At 41.4% G+C, this 19,459-nt stretch overlaps 2 protein-coding genes across 2 annotated transcripts in view; both read left to right on the top strand.

The window, feature by feature from the left end:
• Positions 1-1,357: 1,357 nt before the first annotated feature.
• Positions 1,358-4,857, top strand: LOC119118296 (chloride intracellular channel protein 5-like). Its single transcript, XM_037245207.1, has 6 exons — positions 1,358-1,606; positions 2,697-2,806; positions 3,461-3,586; positions 3,661-3,767; positions 3,839-4,008; positions 4,068-4,857. The coding sequence occupies exons 1-6, from the start codon at positions 1,550-1,552 to the stop codon at positions 4,230-4,232; spliced, it is 735 nt and encodes a 244-aa protein (XP_037101102.1). The 5' UTR covers positions 1,358-1,549; the 3' UTR covers positions 4,233-4,857.
• A 1,615-nt stretch (positions 4,858-6,472) lies between these two features.
• mgat5 (alpha-1,6-mannosylglycoprotein 6-beta-N-acetylglucosaminyltransferase) overlaps positions 6,473-19,459 on the top strand; it is a 28,756-nt gene continuing 15,769 nt past the window's right edge. Inside the window, exons 1-9 of the mRNA XM_037272457.1 lie at positions 6,473-6,705; positions 9,665-10,103; positions 11,055-11,210; positions 14,697-14,773; positions 14,865-14,954; positions 15,360-15,431; positions 17,149-17,310; positions 18,082-18,251; positions 18,355-18,489. Of these exons, the coding sequence (XP_037128352.1) occupies positions 9,863-10,103; positions 11,055-11,210; positions 14,697-14,773; positions 14,865-14,954; positions 15,360-15,431; positions 17,149-17,310; positions 18,082-18,251; positions 18,355-18,489 (1,103 nt within the window). The 5' untranslated portion in view covers positions 6,473-6,705; positions 9,665-9,862. The remainder of the gene's footprint in view (positions 6,706-9,664; positions 10,104-11,054; positions 11,211-14,696; positions 14,774-14,864; positions 14,955-15,359; positions 15,432-17,148; positions 17,311-18,081; positions 18,252-18,354; positions 18,490-19,459) is intronic.

Here is a 19,459-nt window from a genome sequence, read left to right as displayed (position 1 = left end):
CGTTTGGCATTGGTTACTCCTAACTAACCTTTACTGAAGGATATTATCCACATTTCTCTACGACAGTGACATTTGAAGCAACAGTACATCAACGTAGTTGACAGTGTACGCAAGGACACTCGGCTTTTACGCTCAAAAATAAGTAATAACAAATTTTCTTTGTCAAAAACGGATAGTCAATGAAGCCAAGAAATATCCGTTCAAAGCATATGTTTTTGCATTTCCCTATAACTGTATTCTGAATGTGCCGATCCCCTCCATGGACTCCAGTTAGTCAATTTATGCTTCCACCATGTAGACCATGTGTCTCTCCTTCTCTGAATTTAAAGGCAAAAGAGCTGCCTCCATTGGCTGGGAAACAAGTCAGCTGTGTTCACTCCCACTACGGAGCAAGCGCCCGTTTCTGACTAACAGAGGTTACAAAAATACCAACAGAAAAAAACAACTTCACCCATAAATGCAATTAGACTGTGCAATGTGCTAAACTTGCAGTTGGCAGAAAATAGGGCCCTTAGTGTCGAGGAACGAACATTTCAAACAAAGGGGCAAAGCAGCTGATGTAAATGTGGGCTTATACTCTTCGGCATCCAAGACAACAACAGAATTAAATCTAATATGATGTATTGCAGTTCTACACCAATGACAACTACTAATAAGAATATGAAAAATGTTCAATCAAAATTGAGCTTAATTATTTTGTATGGGCAAAATGTTTAATTCAGTAGAAGTCTGGATCAAATAGACCCTCAAATTTGTTATACAATGAAGATAACATCACTTGGGCCGAGGTGCAAAGTCAAACACCTAAGCCATGTTTATTTGCACGTTAGGTTGATTTTATTATTGTTTTGACGTTTATCTTATACCTGTCAGCCACCTTCACATTGAGTGGCAGTGCGTGTGTTTCGCATCAGAGGGAGTGGCTATGATTCCAAATATAACTTGAACTGGGGGGAATGTTCTCTCCAGCAGCCTCGAGAATCATGTGATCACTCATTAACCAACTGCTGTCATTGTGGCATCAGCCCTTTTTCTACGCTAAAGTCCAAATGGGTCTTATAAATCTGGCACTTTGAACACTCCAGTGTTGTAAATTACACTAATACAATGGGAGGTTGAATTGCGCAAGAGTAAAGGTGACTTATTTGTAGCGTTCCATGTTGTAAAAGGCAATGTGCTGCATCGTGGAGCAAAATGATGATCTATAAGTGAGTCAAATGAGCATTCATGTTTTACTGTCAACTGCTCGTTTTTTTAGCCCACCCTGGCTCAACCCAGGGGGCTATTTTTGACTGACACGTCATGCCCCACCGCTGAGCCCATGGGTACAAACTGAACACCTCTCCCTTCTCCCTATCACTTACACTTACACACACACACACACACACACACACACACCCATCCCTGGTGGTCATCAGCTGACTGTGACAGAGCCGCTATAGCGCCAACCAAGCTACACTTAATGGACGTGGAGTAGAATCTGCAAACACAAATACACACTTGTGGAGCGGAGGCGCACAAGCAGCAATTTTTGTGTGTGTGTTTGACTATGACCGATATTGCAGCGGAGGAAGATAAGGACCCAGACATCGAATTGTTCGTCAAGGTGGGGTGTTATAAGTGTGTGTGCAACAATGCAAATACAAAGATAATGTAGGCTTTCTGTACAGGACATGTTTTTGTTATGTTGATTTACCCCGGTGTGAACCTGACACCCACATGCATGGGCAACCACTCTCTATCCCTCTCACTAAATTATTAGCAGAGTACTTTCTTTGTAGAACGCTGCAACTTTAAATAGTCTTATATGAAGAGTCTGTAAGTGGTTATTTTCTGACAACCTACTGACAAATAATGATGCTCGGCTCCTTACTACGAATAAAAATTGATGAGACAACATATCAGACCCACATCACTTTGCATCCTGTTTCGTTCAAGGTTTAATTTCATTTGACAACAACACAGAATGAGGAAGTTAGACAAACATTCTGATACAGCTTTTGAACTAGATCTCATTTGACTGTGTACCTAACATTGTGCTTGCTACTTTGAAAATCCTATAAATATTTCTCACCTTTCTTATAATAGCAATAATAGTAATCTGCTGCTGACAGGAATTTCTCTGGATTAGCTCAAATTTGTTAAATTATTCACAATTATTTCACATCTTTCCTGCATATCTAAAACAGTAACTCATCTTGTCTTTGTACGTGTCATGCAAGAGGATGTTGATGCTATGATTTCCTTATTTTGTTTGTTTTGCTTGCATGTGCAACTTTTCGCTGCCGACACATGAGTTACATACGTATGTCTGCAGACAAATTCGATGCATTTGATGTATTAGTTACTATTTTGAGTGAAAATCATAGAAGCAATGACGATGGTCAGGTTAAGGTAAAGGTGGCAAAGTCTCAATGGAAAACCACAGGAAAAAGTCATTGTGAGCAGTCAGGCAACTAATGGAAGCAATGTGGATTATTCATGTTGACTTTAGGCTCGTGTTACACGTCCTGTCTCACACACCACCCGGTGTCCCTCGTACAAAAAAAGGGCACTGATTCATCTTCTTTTTAATCTCTTTGTGTAGTCTGTGCTAACAGAAATAAAAGATACTCCTTTACTTGAATTTTGAACCTATTACTGACAAATCCCCATTGTGTTTGCGTGCGTGTGTGTGTGCGTGTGTGTGCGCGCAGGCTGGCAGTGATGGGGAGAGCATTGGAAATTGTCCATTCTCACAACGTCTTTTCATGATCCTTTGGTTGAAAGGCGTGGTCTTCAATGTCACCACAGTTGACCTCAAAAGGTAGTAGTCATAATAGCACAACTGTCAATCATTGTTGTTTCCTTTGTGCCCATCGCACCTGATAATTTGAAACTTGAAAGTCGACTAAACTTTACGCCTACTGGAACCACAGCTAACTAGTCGTGGCGCAGATAGTGTAATGCGATTTTGAAAAAAAACAGACTGATTTGGAGGGTGTGCAGCGATCAGGGACAATCGATCAGGTTAGGTGATCAATTCTCAGATCCATAAACTCCCTTAACAACTTTCAATTATCCAACCGTGACGCTCTGCTTGCAATTCCTTAGAGGCCTAAATATACTTTTGACCACTTGCATGGACTTTAAACAAATCAGCTTCTGCTTATGATATGTCAAAAGGTCTGCACTTGCGAGTCAATTTTAAAGGGAATGACAGAATTGACTGACTTTATACACATAATGGCGCAAAAACATTTACACACATAATGGCGCAAAATATAAATTTTTAACTCTATCAGGATGTGTATGAAAATGCTAATTACAAATTTGCACAAAAATATACTGTAGTCATTGTTGGAAGGTGGTAGTTAAAATGTCAGGATATTATAGATCCTAATGTATTGACAAAAATAAAAACTGCATCTGCCTCAAGATTAGGAACACAGTGTAAAGGACGTGTTTTCTTTCTTATTAGGACACCAGCTGACCTTCACAACCTGGCCCCAGGGACACACCCACCCTTCCTCACATTCCAGGGGGAGGTGCTAACTGATGTCAATAAAATAGAGGAGTACTTGGAGGAAATGCTGGCTCCACCCAAGTAGGCCTCACACACTCACTCACGTGCACTCAGACGCACACACCTCCTCCAGGTAAAAAATGTCTCTTCTTCAGGTATCCCAAACTTGCAGCGAAGAACCACCAGTCCAACACAGCGGGAAACGATGTGTTCGCCAAGTTCTCAGCTTACATTAAAAACACAAGTCCCAATAAGAATAAGGGTGAGTCGAACTTGTAAGCATTATTATCCCGCTGCTTCCATTTTCTTTTTACCTTGTAACGTGTTCATCAGCATTAGAGCAGAGTCTCAACAAGGCTCTGGTAAAACTGGACGAGTATTTGATGAACCCGCTACCCAATGAGGTTCATCTTGTCGATGGAGAATCTACGCGCAAATACCTGGATGGTGATGAGCTGACGCTGGCTGACTGCAACCTCCTTCCCAAACTTCATGTTGTCAAGGTAATTTGAAGTGATGTATCTACCCCGGTGCCTGCGTTGACATTGGTTCTAACTTTCAGGTGGTGGCGAAGAAGTACCGCAATTACGACATCCCTTCCCAGTATAGAGGTGTGTGGCGTTACCTTGGCAACGCTTACAGCAGAGATGAATTCACTAACACGTGTGCAGCTGATGTGGAAATTGAGCTAGCCTACAAGGATGTTGCTAAAACACTCGGGAAATGAGCTGCAAAATCCCTGTCATACTTTTTATAATGGTAAAATCGTGCATCTGACACGATTTATTGTTGTGCGTCTGAAAACAGACCAATTTGCAAATCAGATTATGGCAAAATAATTGTCGAATCCTTGTTTTCCTACAATTAACTTGATAAGAATATCGCTTGAATATTTTTGTGAACGAACACACTCTCTTATAACCGAGCAAAATGCACTAAATGATTTTTTGATGGTTTTTCGTCTTTCTTCAGATGGAATGATTTTCACTTCTATATCCCTATGTGCACTTTCATAGTTGACATACTCGACTGTAAAAGCCACTTAAGTTTGTATTTGATAGAATGGGTTCAACATTTGCACACGCACAAATAAATGAGAAGTTTAGTGCGGTAGGCTTTCACATTGCATTGTATTCTGTGTTTCTGGCTGGACATAAATATTCTCTCTTTCTATTCTACTGCAAATTGTGTATAGCAACGTGAATGGGAATTTTTGTCAAAATGATTTGTAACTGTGTTGTTGTTTTGCACTATTCTGCAGCTGTGTCAGCTGGTTATGGATGTAATGTGATTTAAATTCAGAGATGATGTGAAGTACTTACTATGTTCTTAAAAAAAACAAAGACAATGAACTTCTTTACATTTGTATTCATACAAATTATTTTCCCTTGTAATGACATAAAGTCGACTCTGCTATAAATTACTCAATTTAATGTACTACAATTGTTCATTATGAAACTCTGTAGAAAAACTTCTGAATGATCCATTCAATCTTTGACAGATAATTTGCTTGACAAGTTGTTCCCAAAGTAAATTTCAGTCGTGAAATGCTAATGTGGCCGTGCACCCATTTAGCTAAAAATGATAATACTGGCAATGCTGTTAGTCAAGACTTATTTGTTCTTCAAACACTTTGCTTTGTTTTTGGATTAAACACGACAATGCTTGCTTCATATTAGTTCTCTGGTCGCTTGAAGATGGCAGCTCTTCGCCCAGCCTATAAAGAGGAGGCAGGAGTGCTCATCGTCAAACTAATGAAAGACGGATTTGCCTTGGGCCCCTCAGTATGTGGGCTTGGATGGGGGTTGGTCCACAGCATAAAACAAATACGCCTCTAAAATGAGTCAATTTCACCAGGACAAGAAAGAACTGGTAAAATATATTAGTAATTCTTAATCCGTCGGGTATTTCTTATGCATGCATGCCATCGACATAAAATTAAGACACTCCTGGGTTGTTCTTGGGTTGTCCTCTGAGCCTTCACCCAGTGGCCGGAACACCTCACCAGGGTTCAGGAAGCATCTTAATAAGACGTCCGAGACACCTCTCAGCATGGAGGAGCAGCAGCTTGACATTTGAACTCCTCTTGGATGACTGAGTTTCTCACCTTACCTCAAAGGAAGAACCAGACGCCTGGCGGTGGATACTCATTTTGGCTGCTTGTACCCTCCTCCATGACTGGGGGTCAGCATAGATTGACTAATAAATTGAGAGCTTAATTAGCCTTAAGGCTCAGCTCTCACTTCCCCCTTTGGTCCCAACAAAGCGCCCTTTGGCATCTCCCTCAGGTGGTGAGCCCATGGTTGTGGTGTGTTTGCATGCTTGTGTGTGCGTGTGTGCGCGCACGAGCGTGTGCGTGCGCGCGTGTGTGAGTGCGTGTTTTTGTTTGCGTGGGTGCGTGCGTAATGCGCGTGCGTGCGTAATGCGCATACGTACGCGTGTGCATTTGTACACGTAAAATTAGTGTTGTCTTAAACAGTGTCTTTCCCTGTTGCAAAGCCGCCGCATTTTTTTTTTTTTTAAATTAAGAACAATGCCCATTTATTTTCGTAATATTTTAATGATAATCCCATAAATACAACTGCGTAGTAGCCACTGTCAGTTTTAATAGCTGGCCATTATTAATAGCCCCCCCCCCCCCCCCCCCCCCCCCCCCCCCAATGTACCCCACTTCCAGTTTGACCCACCAGAATCATCAGCTTTATTTCTTTGCTTTCAAACGCAAGAGGGCCCACTTCACCGCTCGGTGCGGATTGTATGTAGTCTGTTCCCAAACAGAAGGTGGCAGTGAAAACAGAGCATTCATTGAACGGATTCTCAGAGAGCGTCTGATGTTTTTTGTCACCGTGTTTGTGTTGAAACAATTTCAAAACGAATACGCACGATAGAAATCCCATGGGAAAATGTAAACACAGCTAAAATATTTTAAAAGAAAATTGTCGAGTAAATATAAAAGAGTAAAAATCGTAATTGTGTCGGACGTGGTTTTACGCTTCCACGGGGGGTGGACACTTGCAGATAGTTCCTCCACTCGATTTTTGCTCGTGGGCAGAGCAAGGGAGGCTTGTGCGCTGTATCTGGAATTACAAACCAGACGGGCCAATTCGCGATCCCCTTCGCTGTTCTTTATGGATGCTTTATCAGTCCATTCCCGATTGAGCCGCCTTGCAATTGACTCTCAACACAAAGTGACACATGAGGTAAGGTGGTGACACCCGTCTTGCTCGTTCTGCGCTTGTTGGCTTGTCAGGATCTCGTTTCGTCATGGAGTGAGCGGTGGTTAACCAAGGCTACTTCCACCCTCCGACTTGCTGTTGTCGCCCAAGAAGGCTGAACTGTAGCTGACCAAACACGCCTTTGCGCAACTAAACGGGGCTACCACCGCTGTGCTCGCGTTAATGCTTGGTCGTATTGACTGCTTGATGGCGCTGCTTGGCGTCGCATTCAAGCGGCCTCATTGTTTTTATTCTGCAGGTGTACGAGCTAACGTAGCGTATTGGAAGATCTTCACCCGCAGTAGCATCTTTCTGCAGAGAACACTGGATACTCATTTCGTACACTTTTTCGTACCATACTCGAACAAAATTGCTCTCCCCTTGCATATTGTCCTTACGACCTCGTGAGCATGTTGTTTTCACCAGGGCGACTCTTTGTGATAGTTACTTTGCTATTTAAGTTCGCTCTTTAACAAAGTTCTGTTATTCGGTCATCACCTGCCAGGTGAGCTGTTAGTTGTGTTGGCGTCAAGTCAAGTCAAGTTTATTTGTATAGCCCTAAATCACAAGCAGTCTCAAAGGGCTTCACATAGACAAACAATTGACAATTATTCTCAAAGCATCCCCTGATCTTAAGCTCCCAAAAGGGCAAGGAAAAACTAAAACAAAACCCTACCAGGGGAAAAATGAGAAACCTTGAGAAGGGACCACAGATGGAAGGATCCCTCTTTCAGGATCACTAGGCTGCAATGGATGCAGAGAGGGCACATAAAATACATAATATGAAAATCAATGAAAAAGTGGATGTTCAAGTCAAAGCGAAGAGCTGCCGGAGGCTTCAGAACCTGTCCTGTGATGTGGCAGCCTTTGCACGATATCGTAGTGTTTGATGGTTTAACTGCGACTCAATATTTACTAGGCTACACCTGCATACTTACCACGGGTATGAGAACTTGCAAGAACAGCAAAACCCAAAACTCGTATCATTTCTATAAACAGGATACGACCGATGCTTGAGTTCAAGAATAGAACTTTATTGTCACTGTAATAGGTGCAATAAAATGTTGACTTGCATATATTTTTTGCATTTCATCCCGATTTGTGGATGAGAGCCGTTTTCAGCCTGCAGCAGGCGACTAGCCAAAATAAATCAATGAAAAATATACGACAACATACAAACAAAGTTTGTTGTACAGTTCATCGTGAGCATTTGTAGGTTAAATAATTTGCACTATTATATAATTCAGCGTGACCTAGCAGAAGCTTTAAGCTGCAGGCTTGAAAGCAATGCAGAGAGTTATGAACATCAAGAGGTGATCTGCCATCACTAGCACTTCTGTCTTTACAAAGAACTCTTTCAGCCGCCGAAGACCTTGGGTGTTGTGACTGGGTGTTTGTCAATATTGTGTTCATTCTGTCATAGATTGTAACAGCTGCTGTGCAGAAGTTTTTTGATTTGATTCCGGTGCTGGCCTTCCTGTGTTGAGTTTGCATGTTCTCACCGTGCTTGTGTGGGTTTCCTCTGAGTACTCTGGTTTCCTCCCACATCCTAAAAAACATGCATGGGAGGCCACTCCAAATTTCCCCATAATAGGTATGAGTGTGGGTCGTGTGAATGTGACCAGTTCTGGATGTCCCCTGCCTACTGCCCGTCAGCTGGGATAGGCTCCAGCAGGCCCGTGACCCTCATGAGAGAACGCGGTTCAGAAAATAGATGGATGGAAGGACATTCTATTATAAAGGCCTGATGTCTCACAGTATATATAAACTGTGACAATTTGTCAGTGCATCGAGCTTTCTTCCAAGTAGAGCGTCTACTTTTTTTCCCCGTGTATTCTGTGTCAGTTATGTCTGCTTCTGGGTCCAAATCCTGCTCCTCACGTGACACTGGGATTATAAATCCTGGGGAAAAGAAAGGACATTTGCTTCAGAGGCGCATATATATATAGTGGAGCCTCGGTTTTCGAACACAATCCGTTCCAGAAGGCTGTTCGAGAAGTGAATCGTTCGAATTCTGCATCATATTTTCCCATTACAAATAATGGAAAAAACATTAATCCGTTCCAAGGAACATCAACAAAAAACGCCTTTTTAAAGCATTTTTTTCATTTGCGCATTTTTGTCCAATCGCGGAACTGCAGCGCACCGCCGAACGCGCAACCGTAGCGCGTCGCCGACTGCACCGCGCTGGTCGCATTATTGTGACAGAGCCGTCGCTGAAATTTAGAACATATTTTTAAAGTCCTGCTGTACTTTCCAAAATTTAAGTGGACATCAGTGCGCAGGGAGCTTAATTTTGTCCGATCGCGCAACTGCAGCGCACCGCCGAACGCGCATCCGTTTTTGTATGCTCTATTGTATAGTCTGGCTATGGGATCCAGAGTTTCTTTTGTGGTGAGAGACCAGATGGGAAGACAGTATGATAAGTTAGACAGTATGATAGAATGTAGATAAATATTTGAGACATTATGGGTGAGATAGGGCCTAATCTTGTTATAGACATATATTTTCTGTTTGAGCTTATTAGTGAGAGTGTTAACATGTTTTTTGTAGGTGAGGTGGGAGTCGAAGTGCACTCCAAGATATTTATATGTGTCTGTGACTACTAGAGTTTGATCGGATAGAGTAATGGGGACAGTTATGGTGATGTTTTTCCTAGGGGAGTGGAAATACATTATTTCAGTTTTTTTTATATTGATCGTCAGATGGTTTACTTTTAGCCAGTCATGTAGGCGCTGGAGATCAGAAGTAAGTTTGGAGTTTATGGTTTCGATGTTCGGATCTGAGAAAAGTTTTGATATAGGTGGGAGGATTGATATGGGACGGTAGTTGGATAGGGTTGTTCGGAGCCACTTTATGCACAATTTCCAGTTACTGATTGATAACACAGCTGTTTTATCAATGATCATCTAACCCGGTACCCCCTCTGTCTTTTCTCCTGTAGAATGAAGAAGGTTGGAGCCTGAGATGCTGCGTTGTCGTCAACATAAGCCAAAGAAGGAAATCACATTAGTGAGGATCCGTGCCCAACAAAAATCACAGCCCCACAAACAGACAGCCATGCCTTACTGCCCATCCTGATCCCCACCTGCACCATTGCAGCTCTCCGGTAGTTTAACCTTCCACTCGCTGTCTCGTGAGCATGGCTACACCCTTCTTGTGGAAGCTGTCGTCCCAAAAGCTTGGCTTTTTCCTGGTCAGCTTTGGATTTATCTGGGGCATGATGCTGCTACACTTTACCATCCAGCAGCGAGCCAGCCATGAAAACAGCGCTATGCTCCGGCAACAGATCCTGGATCTCAGCAAGCGCTACATCAAGGCACTAGCTGAGGAGAACCAAAGTGTCATGGATGGGCCTTATGTGGGCACCATGACAGCTTATGGTGGGTGATATCCATAAGAGCAAAATGTCATACATAATAAGGGATTAAACGCAGAGTTTTATTTGTCATATTTTATAGGTGTGTATCACAGAAAACAAATGCCACGAGATGAGATGTCTCCCGAGATCCAGTCCACGATTATGAGATGAGATTTTTGCAAAATGTCTCGTATAAAATCATGCTGAATATAAATGTTCGAGTTTCCAACTTTTTACCGAGCAGAGCGCAAGAAAAAGAATGATCTAGCTCTAAAGTTGAAATGTGAACATAAACACATTTGTTACAGGCTCGTTTTTCCAACGCTGTTGGAATAACAGCTGCAGCTGAGCTCATTCCTTTTACTGAAAAGTTCAACAAATAAAAATACTTTCATTCTGCCAAACATTGAGCAAATAGCATTAATATGGGCCACCATATCAAGGCATCTATGGTGCCTGACAATGTCCACAATTAGTTGGTCCATATTTGTGCGTTTGGATGTCAAAAGTGCAGCTGTTGTTGAGGAGAAAAAAAAAAGATAAATAAACTATGTGGTGCCTGACATGTGCATGCAAGCAACCGTGATACCTGGCTAAATTTAAGACCAAGATAAAAATGTTGTGTGCACTCAGCCTCATTTATCACCGCTTCCAAGTTGCATGAGTTGTCGGTCACAACAGCGACTCCATGATTTGATCTAGAAAGTTGGTGACAGCTAACTTTAGAACATCTGCTACATTCACTCCGGTGCGAGTCTCAGAACGAGGGTGAGTCAAAACAACACAAAAAGACAGCCTGAACAAAGTAGATGTCCTCCTGCGCAAGGACGTAAAATCCATTGGCGTTGTAATCCCGCGAGATCTCATCGTACGAAATCTCGTCCCATCCTTACTATCTACCGTATTTATTGTTTGAGTTTAAAACAAAAAAGAAAATGTTGTGCCTGACTCTAATTGACCCCATTTATTCCAGACTTAAAGAAGACCCTTGCAGTACTGCTAGATAACATCATGCTAAGGCTGGACAAGCTCGAATCCAAGGTTGACAACATCTACAATGGCACAGGAAATAATCTGACCAATGGCTCAACACCAAGCTCCAACAATCCAGAAAAAGTCAATGTGGCAGGTAAGTGTCACTTTGGATTATGAGCAAGGTTTATTCTTATAGTGATTGTAATCATTGGATTGACAAGGCTGACATGTAACCGGTCCGTGGTGCAAAAAAGGCTTAGGAAACAGCTGTGCTAGATCATTTGGCAATCCATTCTTTTGCAAAAGTAAACAAAATGAAGAATTGTGGGATATATTGGCACTGGAACTGTGCACACAAATGAGTCATAATTCACCAGTATAATACCAGAAACAATGAGTAACAGCAGAAATTAGCATCATACTAATTGGTCTTGGACAGCTGGAAAACACACAGCCTGCGAGGCCAAATCCAGACTATTAAGAGGTGAAATTAAAAAGATATTGATTCCAATTTGATTATCAATATTGTTAATGACCTGAATTCCTTATCAGTTGTCTCATTTTTCTGATAGGGTGAGGGGAATGATACAATACAAATGAGTTTGTTTGCTTCAACAGTGCTTTATCTCCACCATATGTTACCCAAAAGGTTTTAATAAAGATATTCAATTATTTAAAATTGTATTAAAACACTCTGTTGTTGAAGCGAAGCCGTAGAAGCAGAAGAAGTGGGATATTTAGAATTCAATCTGCCAGGAAAATGCTCCCACAAGGCCTTCTTAAATTTATACAATGGCTTGTGGTCTTCATTAGCCTGTTTACAGTGTCCAGATCAATAGTAATAACTACACGTACAAAAATAAAACACTCAGTGCAAATGAATGCCTGAAGAATGCTGTCATCACAACCCACATCCTTCTAAACTATCAAAACGGAAGTCGCAAAACACCAAAATAGGTGCTTGTGTGATGCAGTACCCTCCTCACTTAGTAGTGTTAATTTCCGTCCGATAAATCAAAATTGCACTGTTTTTCATAAAATCACATCTAGTAACTCTCTATATAATATATATAATTTACCATTTTGTCTGCTCTCAATGTTGAATTCATAATCCAACTCCTCACTTGGTTGTTCACGGCATTTCTCTTGCATCACTTACAAGAAATACATATAAGTTTCCTCAGTACTGGCCCTCAAGAGGAACAGAAAACATTTCTCAGGAAGCTTAGTGTGTTCATCAATGACCTTCTTTGCTTCAATTCAAATTCTCACCACAATGGGTTCCTCAGTCACATGACATAAGCCCTTTGGTCACATCTCTGCAGCTTCCTGTACAAGTGGAAAAAGAGAGAAACGTGAGCCAGAGCTTAGCAATGACTGCACCAAAGCATGATTTTCTTGTGTCCCTGACCTACTCTCATTTTCAAATCCTGCATCCATCACGTGAATTTCTTTTAAAGAGCAAAATCTGTGATTAACAGGTTGCTGTTGCACAAAACCCTGATTTATTTTGGACATGTTTTAGCAAGGGCTGAGAGAGAAAAGAAGAGACCCTGGATTATTGTAGTCCAGAACCTGACTGAGAACACTGCAGGGGTTTTTTTCCCCCCATTTTATTTTCTATTCTGGGAAGCCCCTTCGCTTTAATAAACAGCTGCAAATTTGCCTTCTGGTGGACAGCTTTTCTCAAGTACCAGTGAGTGTTTCTGGTGCTATGAGATTCTATTGCCTCTTCATGAGTCTTGCTAGATAGGATCTGTAACAGAATAACCCCAGCCTTCCTTTCCTTCCGCTCCCACCCTTAAATGCGTTACAACATTTGGACTTTGACTGTGGCTGTAGTCAAGTCAAGGAGACAGAGTTGTTTAACTGCCAAACTTCTCCCAAGGAATAAAACCAAAGGTTGCAGTGGTTGTTGCATTAAACCAAGATGATGTCTGATGAAGTCTATTTTTCAAAAATACTACTTAGGTTATTTAGGGGGGATGTTTCACTTCTGACAGCAGCTGCGTAGTATATGAGGAACACAAGAGAATAAAAAGCAAACCGCATTTAACATAAACCAGATGCCCTAAATCAATCTGGGATTTGTCAAATTATGATCTCATTTGTTTTGTCAGTTTTTTTATTTTGCTGGATTGCTACATCACCCTTTAACTCACTTTCACTTCCTGGTGCCATCTTTCTTTCTATTGCTTTTATTAGTTTTATGACTCTCTGTTTTAGCTCCAACCTTGAATTTTGGTCTGTTACACCCATCTGCCATCATGGCACCCTAGTCCAGGGGTGTCAAACTAATTTTCGCGGGCCACATTGTAGTCATAGCTTCTTTCGGAGGGCCATTATGACCCAAATAAATGTATGAGCACCTCATATTATATACAGTAAAAGCTACAAAACAAACTGACAAATAACTCGTTTTCAAATCAGACGAGTAAAATCTGGTCAAATATTAAAAAAAAAAAAAAAAAAGATATTATTAAAAGTGAAGACATTTTGCAATTCTAGTAATGACACACTAATTTGATGCACTATTTGTCTTTGCGGGCCACATCAAATGATGTGGCGGGCTGTATCTGGCCCCCGGGCCTTGACTTTGACACTGTGCCCTAGTCAATGCTAACAAGCTCATTTCTGCATGATCTGAATCAGCTTTTTGGTGGCCATCATAGACAATCAGTCATTCACTCTAGAGAGGTGAAGGAGGCTAGTGTATTTCAACCTACACCTCCTCAATATTTGAATCTGAAGCGTGCTATATTTAGCTGCTTCACAGCAGTGGGGCCCTTCCGCTTGATTAAAGAGAGAGGAAGATTTCGCACTCCCTGGTTGACTGGGAAGAAGATAGAACATACGTATAGCATCTTATTTTATTCCTGTTGTGGACGGCAAAGGAATGAGCAAATGGACAGACAAACGGATAGACGTGGAATTATTCACTGATTTCTTCAAAACAAATTGATAAAACTGAAGATGCAAGCATCCTGGTTGAAAATAGTTTATTTGGTATAACATCATCCTGGCCAGATGAGCCCCTTACCTCTACTTTACCAAACCTTACATTCTGTCACAATTAAAATCCAGTTTCAGTGCTGTCCGTATTAAAGACCAAGTCTAGTATTGAAATGACCAAGTTTCATTTCCTTGTGAAATGCTTTATTCCTAGACCCTACTTATTTTACATGTCACTCTTGTACCATTGTTTTTTTCCAATCAAAAAGATGACCAAACTACAGACATTGTCCTCATCCTAAGATGCCAGCTTCAAGTTTATGCTATCAACTGCAGTCGTCGTAGATGACCCATTATGACTCACATTCTGCTTGGTTTGGATGTTCCCATTCTCCTGTGACAAGCAACATGATTTGAAGATTTTGTAAAAAACATGGAATGAGCCGTTCACCCAACACCTCTAAAATGGGCATCCAAAAAGGTGATCTTGAATCCAAACCTGCTTTCAAGCTGTCTGTGTAGCCATCGGCCATATTAGCTTTCCACAGATATTGAGAATGTACCACGACAGGATTTTTCTTCCTTGCCCAAGTCTGAAATATGATGTTCCTTGGACAATAAAAGGATTTGTAACCAATCCCCTTGACCTTATTGATTTTCTTTCCCTTTCCATCGCTGTTCTCATCAGATCTTCTTAATGGAGCCCAGGAGAAGTGTGAGCTGCCGTCTTTGGATGGATTTCCTCATTGTGAGGGCAAGCTCAAGGTAAAATCAGTCTACACACCAAACAGTCACTGTGATTTATGCAAGTCAACAAAAATGTTTTCATTCTTTTTTCTTTCAATTCCTAATTTAGTGGATGAAGGAGATGTGGCGCTCAGACTCTTGCTATACCAATTATGGTGTGGATGGATCCACCTGTTCCTTCTTCATTTACCTCAGTGAAGTGAGTACATACACTGCAAGGATGGCAGAAATGTAACAGGAGCAAGATTTTTTTTAATCGAGATCATGTCCACAAACTATGATTAAAAATGAAATCAATCTGCATGTTGGCTTTTCTTTCAGTCCTCCGAACAGATAATTTGCTGTCACTTTCTTGATGTTTTTTTTTCAATAGAAAAGGTTGACTATTGTTAATCTAAGGGTTTGTTTACATTGATGTTTTAATGCATTAAAAAAAACCTAGATTATTCTAATGAGAAAATGTGTGTATAAAAAGAGCACCAGCTATTTCTGTCTAACTTTATGCTAGAATATGAAAGAGAACTAGTTCGGGTTACTCATTTTGTAAGTGTTGAATTTTGAGGAATGCGGTTAGTACCTGCAAGTGATCATTATTTTTTGTTAGGTGGAGAACTGGTGTCCTCATCTGCCTTGGAGGACAAAGCGCTTGAATGACGACATGGACAGGAGGGGGCAGGTACGGCACATGGAATGTTGCTTTTATCGAGAAATTTGTATTAGTTCTGTTCTTACGGTCATCTTTCGCTTTGTTCATAATAAGCAGTTTTGCATCGCTGTTTGTCAAGTCAAGTCAAGTCAAGTTTATTTGTATAGCCCTAAATCACAAGCAGTCTCAAAGGGCTTCACATAGACAAAAATTGACAATTATTCTCAAAGCATCCCCTGATCTTAAGCTCCCAAAAGGGCAAGGAAAAACTCAAAACCCCTGCCCGGGGAAAATGAGAAACCTTGAGAAGGGACCACAGATGGAAGGATCCCCCTTTCAGGATCACCAGGTTGTAATGGATGCAGAGAGGGCACAAATAATACATAATATGAAAATCAAAAGTAGATGTCCAAGTCAGAGCGAAGGGCTGCCAGAGGAGCCCTCTGCTATCCTGGCTATGGAGGTTGAGCTGCAGTTCCCCCAACCTGAATTAGCCCACAAGAATCCAGATAGCCGCTGTCAGCTTGGGTGCCACCTAACCACCTCCCCGGCCGGGGAGGGGGGGGAGAGAAAACAAAACAAACTCCGGCCGAATCGGCCACTCCAAGTTAGTTAAAGGCCATGTCATAGAAATGTGTCTTTAAACGTGTCTTAAATGTTTCTACTGAGGTAGCAGTCCTAATATCCATTGGGAGGGCATTCCAAAGCTCTGGAGCCCGGATAGAAAATGCTCTAGACCCTGCAGACACTTTCTTGGCCCTCGGTGTCGCTAAAAGGGTAGCGTTTTGCGAACGAAGGTTACGAGACGGAGCATAAGGAACAACTAGGTCGACGAGATACGAAGGCGCTAAGCCATGCAATGATTTATAGGTTAATAGAAGAACCTTGAAGTCACATCTTAAATGGACCGGGAGCCAATGTAAGTTGGCTAATATTGCTACGTAATGTATTTTGCACCTCAAACAAAGGCATCAAAACTGCGAATGAGCCAGGGTGTATATGACAAAACGCAGAGCTTCCCAATATTACAGAATCTCTACTTGTTATGCTTGTCACAGATCAAGATTGTTCCAAAAAGCTGCTGCTGAGAGCTCATTTGTTACATTTTAGACCGTTTTGGATGGCTTAAAACAACGATATCAAATTAATTTTTCGTAGCTATAGTTTCCGTGATGACTGTGATCCCAAATGCAACAACGTAACAACATGCAGTAGTCCCAGTCTCCCAATAGCATGAAAAAGTATGAGCAACTTCCACTGCCAAAGCCAGAATTATGGGGCCTTGCGACTAATCGGGAATGATCTTAAATGGTCTTATCCATGCAGCAGTTCATTCAAATCCCACTTGGAGTGTTTCTCTGGGCTGACAGACCACAGCATAAGTGCTGGGACAGAGAATGGTATAAGTGCTGGGAAAAAAAAGTCCCAGTTTCACGGCTGCGGTTGAATCAATATTAATCACTCTTTATCCTCTCTGAACACATCAACAGACCTGATCCCTCTGTGGTGAGGAAGTACAATTGACAGGCTTTGGGGTTTTTAATTCAGATTCACATTTTAATAGGTTCAGCAGAAATGATTTCCTGTCATTATAATAGGAGATGCTAATGTACCACTGCAACCTTGTTCTATGGCGCCATATACTTACCGATCATCTTCTCGTCTTTCACTCTGTCTTAGCCCAATTTATTGTATATACGGATATAAATAGACATTTCTGAGGATCCACGTTGTTTCAAATATTTAGGCGGAGATCCGGACCAGTTTTGAGGAACTATACCGTGTGATGTCTCAACGGGAGGAGTTCCGCTGGATGATGCTGAGGATCAAACGTATGGCTGAGCCATGGGTCCGTGCTATTCGATCGTTGGCCGCCAAGCAGAACCTGACCAAACGGAGGAGAAAGAAGGTAGCACACTGGTGCAACATAGGGTTTCGTACTATATTTTTTTCTTAGAGTAAATAAAGGAATCATTTTATATTCCTTTAATAATTTTTATAAATGTTCTTATACATTTAAGAAAGTAAAACTGTTGTTTCTATATGCAATTGTTCATTCACTATATTGTCATTTTTATCAATTTAAATCTTGCTACAATTTCCTAGCCCTAACCTGCACATAAATGATTGAACGAATGACAAATAAAGTTGTTCCTCAAATGGTTGTAGATTTACAAAATTGCTCTGCCGAGAAAAAAAAAAAATTAAGCTATTCTGTTAGAATTATTATCCAACATTTTGTTAAATAAATAATGAAAGAAAGATGTAAAAGCAACTGTTGCTTAATTTGCTGACCTTGCTCAGGTCGGTTTTACAGAGCGGAAGTCGCAAGTGTGTATGTGTTTAATTGTACCCTGAAGATGAAAAGTGCGTTCAGTTAAAAGGTCCTCAACCTGGTTCTTACCATTTGTGCTTGCACATTAAAAGCTACAGTCCTTAATTCTTCATTTTAAAAAGTTGGGCAGGAATCTACATATTTCATCCTAGTATAATTAACCTGCATACCGATCAAGGATGACCGAGCTGGTGCACAAAATGCACATTGTGCCACAACAGGCCCATTTGTACCGCTGTAATGTGCAGTCGACCATCGAGCAAGCTTTTTCCTACACATCTTCCCTGGAGTGTTGTGTCCTGACATTGCACCCTTGGATGACTTACTTTCTCTTTTTTCTATCAGGTTCTGGTGCACTTGGGTCTGTTGACAAAGGAGTCAGGCTTCAAAATAGCAGAAAATGCCTTCAGTGGTGGCCCGCTGGGGGAGTTGGTCCAGTGGAGTGACCTCATAACCACACTTTACCTGCTAGGTCACGATGTCCGCATCTCTGCCTCCCTGGCTGAGCTCAAAGAGTAAGTACACCAAAGGACACTTAGGGAGACATTTCTTTGTATCCTTCTGTTAAAGAAGGTATCCCACAGTTACTGTTAAATGGCTGCAAACATTTCTCTCCAGGATCATGCGGCGAGTGATGGGGAATAAGTCCAGTTGCCCCACTCAAGGTGACAAGGTTGTTGAGCTCATCTACATTGATATTGTGGGGCTCACCCAGTTTAAGAAAACGCTTGGACCTTCATGGGTCCACTATCAGTAAGTAGTTTTATATTTTCAATTAAAACACTGCAATTTGCAGGTTTCTATTGTCAAGTGATTTAAATGCAATTAGAGTGCGAAAATTCACAGAGTTGAGGATACAATATAAATGAAATAAGAAATCTTGACATTGATGTGGCGCTGAATCTTTAAATGCAGAGGTGGTGCGGGGGGAATCATTGTTTGGAAGGAAAATCCTCTTACATCAAAAAATCGGGTGGCTACATTTTGTCAGTGTTTTCCTTTCTTTGTTTTGTCCACTGGGACTTATCTGGTAACCCCTCACGAACCTCTTAGCAACACTTGCAGTTTTTATCACCTCTCTATTCCTCAAAAACGAATTTCTGGTTAATCTCGGAACTTTGAATTCCGATGCCAAGTCCGTCACTCAAAGGCCTCTTTCATACTTGTCTATGATTGCCTTTTTCAGCTCCTGACATTTTGCTTTGAAAAACAAATATTGAGTTCCGAGGCGGTTGACTTCCAGGGTTCCACTGTAGAGTCCAAATCTCCTGGTCTCTGCGTTGTGTTGTGGAAATTAATGCCAGGAGATGTGATTGTTTTTGACACTTAAACTTCTGCACAAAACACACGCCTGATGGGCGCGCTAAAAGCTAAATTGTTACGTTAGCTTTTTAATCTAATTAGCTAATAGCAAGTGCACAGCACGACCCAACTCACCTCAGCAGCAATGGGAATGAAGTGGCGGTCACTGCGCCCCTCCCAGCTATTTATACCCATGAAAAATAGGGGTGCTATTGAGCAATTAGATTTAAACAAAGGCAATCACATCAGTGTCCAAAGTAACCATGTTACTTATGCTGCACGCCCCACTACTTATATGAATGGCAATTCTTCAGACTGACTCTGTCTTTGTTTTCATTCATTGAACACCTGCTCATGTCGCTGGCCATTTTCAGACAGGACCGCTGCCCTGTTCTGAAAGAAATGCTGTTGTATGAACTTT

Source organism: Syngnathus acus, chromosome 2, assembly GCF_901709675.1.
Source record: "Syngnathus acus chromosome 2, fSynAcu1.2, whole genome shotgun sequence".
In the NCBI taxonomy this organism is placed as follows: domain Eukaryota; kingdom Metazoa; phylum Chordata; class Actinopteri; order Syngnathiformes; family Syngnathidae; genus Syngnathus; species Syngnathus acus.
This window is presented reverse-complemented; position numbering and strand designations above follow the sequence as displayed.